The sequence below is a fragment of the Penaeus japonicus genome, unplaced genomic scaffold, assembly GCF_977035675.1.
Source record: "Penaeus japonicus unplaced genomic scaffold, GWHDUDI00000001_assembly GWHDUDI00000030, whole genome shotgun sequence".
NCBI classification, from domain to species: Eukaryota; Metazoa; Arthropoda; class Malacostraca; order Decapoda; family Penaeidae; genus Penaeus; species Penaeus japonicus.
This window is the reverse complement of record NW_028234432.1, coordinates 3,071,382-3,073,283: the sequence shown is the minus strand read 5'-3', so window position 1 is coordinate 3,073,283 and position 1,902 is coordinate 3,071,382. Positions and strand designations below refer to the sequence as shown.

The 1,902-nt window shown below is 34.0% G+C and overlaps 1 protein-coding gene across 12 annotated transcripts in view; it reads right to left on the bottom strand.

Moving 5' to 3' along the window:
- Positions 1-233: 233 nt before the first annotated feature.
- Positions 234-1,902, bottom strand: part of cnc (NFE2 like bZIP transcription factor cap-n-collar) — a 412,613-nt gene continuing 410,944 nt past the window's right edge. For 9 of the 12 annotated variants that reach the window (XM_086554849.1, XM_086554850.1, XM_086554840.1 and 6 more), the window contains 2 exons: positions 1,338-1,511; positions 234-1,204 (listed from right to left, as the gene is read on the bottom strand). In XM_086554849.1, the coding sequence (XP_086410975.1) occupies positions 1,043-1,204; positions 1,338-1,511 (336 nt within the window). In that variant the 3' untranslated portion in view covers positions 234-1,042. The remainder of the gene's footprint in view (positions 1,205-1,337; positions 1,512-1,902) is intronic. The other 3 variants (XM_086554846.1, XM_086554847.1, XM_086554848.1) reach the window with 3 other exon arrangements.

Genomic DNA, 1,902 nt, shown 5'->3' with positions numbered 1-1,902 from the left:
ATATATATACATACATACATACATATATGTATATATATATGTGTATATATATATATATATATATATATATATATATATATATATATATATATATATATATATATATATATATATATATATATATATAACATATAAAATATATAAAACATATAAAATATATAATACATAATATATAATATATAATATATAATATATGTATGATGTATGTATATGTATATGTATATGTATGTGTATGTGTGTTTATGTGTATGTGTGTATGTGTGTATGTGTATGTATGCATATGTATATGTATATGTATGTATATGTATATGTATGTATATGTATATGTATGTATATGTCTATGTATGTATATGTATATGTGTATGCATATGTATATATATATATATATGTATGTATGTGTATATGTATGCATGTGTATATGTATGTGTATGTGCATGTGTGTGTATGTATGTATATATTCGCTTACACAAACACCCATAAATGTTTTGTTTGTATGTGATTTACTCGAGTTATCATCACAGCCTTTTTAACTAAAAACATGCTACCTTAAGCAAGTTTCATCAATGTCTCTTTCAGTCTTGCAGACCTCGGTAAACGAGCAGTGAGCAGAATGAATCTGTTACTTGATTAACTGAAGGCCGTTCTGTTCTCATGGATAATATGCTAAATCAGCAGCCATATTTCACTATTTTGAACAACCCATTTACACTGCATTTCATCTACCATACATGAACTATGACTCAGCTTTAAGTAACAAGAAATCAAATTTACATGGCATATGATGGATAGGACACCAATAACAGAACATTCAGTGCCATTGAACAAAGACCTCAGCACCAGGAACAAGTTTTACCAACAGATGCTGTTGAGCACAGCAATGTTTAGCAGCACTGCACCACATCCAGCAGAAGTGCACTGTATGAAGCCAAGCCAAGTCTGTCTAATGTATAACAGTGATGGAGATTTCAGTTCTGTTTTCATGCCATTAAAAGTGAATCTTTGTCTAGATGATGAGGCAGTATGGCAGGGTTGGTTGGCTAGCTCACTGCTTGGGGTCATCCTTCCCTCTTGGCTTGTTACTAGAGCTTGGGTCCATGCCTTGAGCAGTGGACGAGCGAGGGACCAGCAAGATACTCCCGTCAGCTGATTGCTGCAGAGAGTACTCGTGTGGAGAGTATGGATTGCCATCAGGATCACGCAGACTCTGAGAGTAGAAGAACAAAAGAAAGAAGAAAGAATTAGAAGCATTCTCATACTACTTAAATAACCATGAAAATAAAGAAACATTGTGACATTACTGAATATTCTACATCTGTTTCACAATATTAAACACTTACCTGGAATATGTGTCGGTACAAGAGTGAAAACTTGTGTTTAATGCGGGTTCGCTCTGTGCTCAAGTACTCATATTCATTGTACAGCTCATTTTTACGGTTCTGAATGGCTTTCACCTCATCTGCCAAGTGCAGAATCTGATCCAGCTTCCGTTTACGACAATTTTGGGCAGCAACCTGTTAGAATAATATGAAATCAGTAAAACTGGTGTAAAGTAAATGACATATCAAAAGCAGGTAACCTCATGAGTATGGTATAGTTGTTTACTTTTGAGTTTCCCATAAAATACATGTAATATTTATAATATACACTTGTTAACACAATATGCCATAGGTGGCACTTTGCTGGTTCTTTAATTCAATAAATACTGTCCCCTATATGTTAACTTATATACAAGAAAGAACTGCAAATTAGTTAAATGGCTCAAAATAACCAGTTGTGTCTTTTTCAGTACTGGTACACATGAGAGTGAGAGTGAGAGTGAGAGTGAGAGAGAGAGAGAGAAAGGGAGAGGGAGAGAGAAAGAGAGAGGGAGAGAGAGGAAGAGAAAGAGAGAGGGAGAGAGAG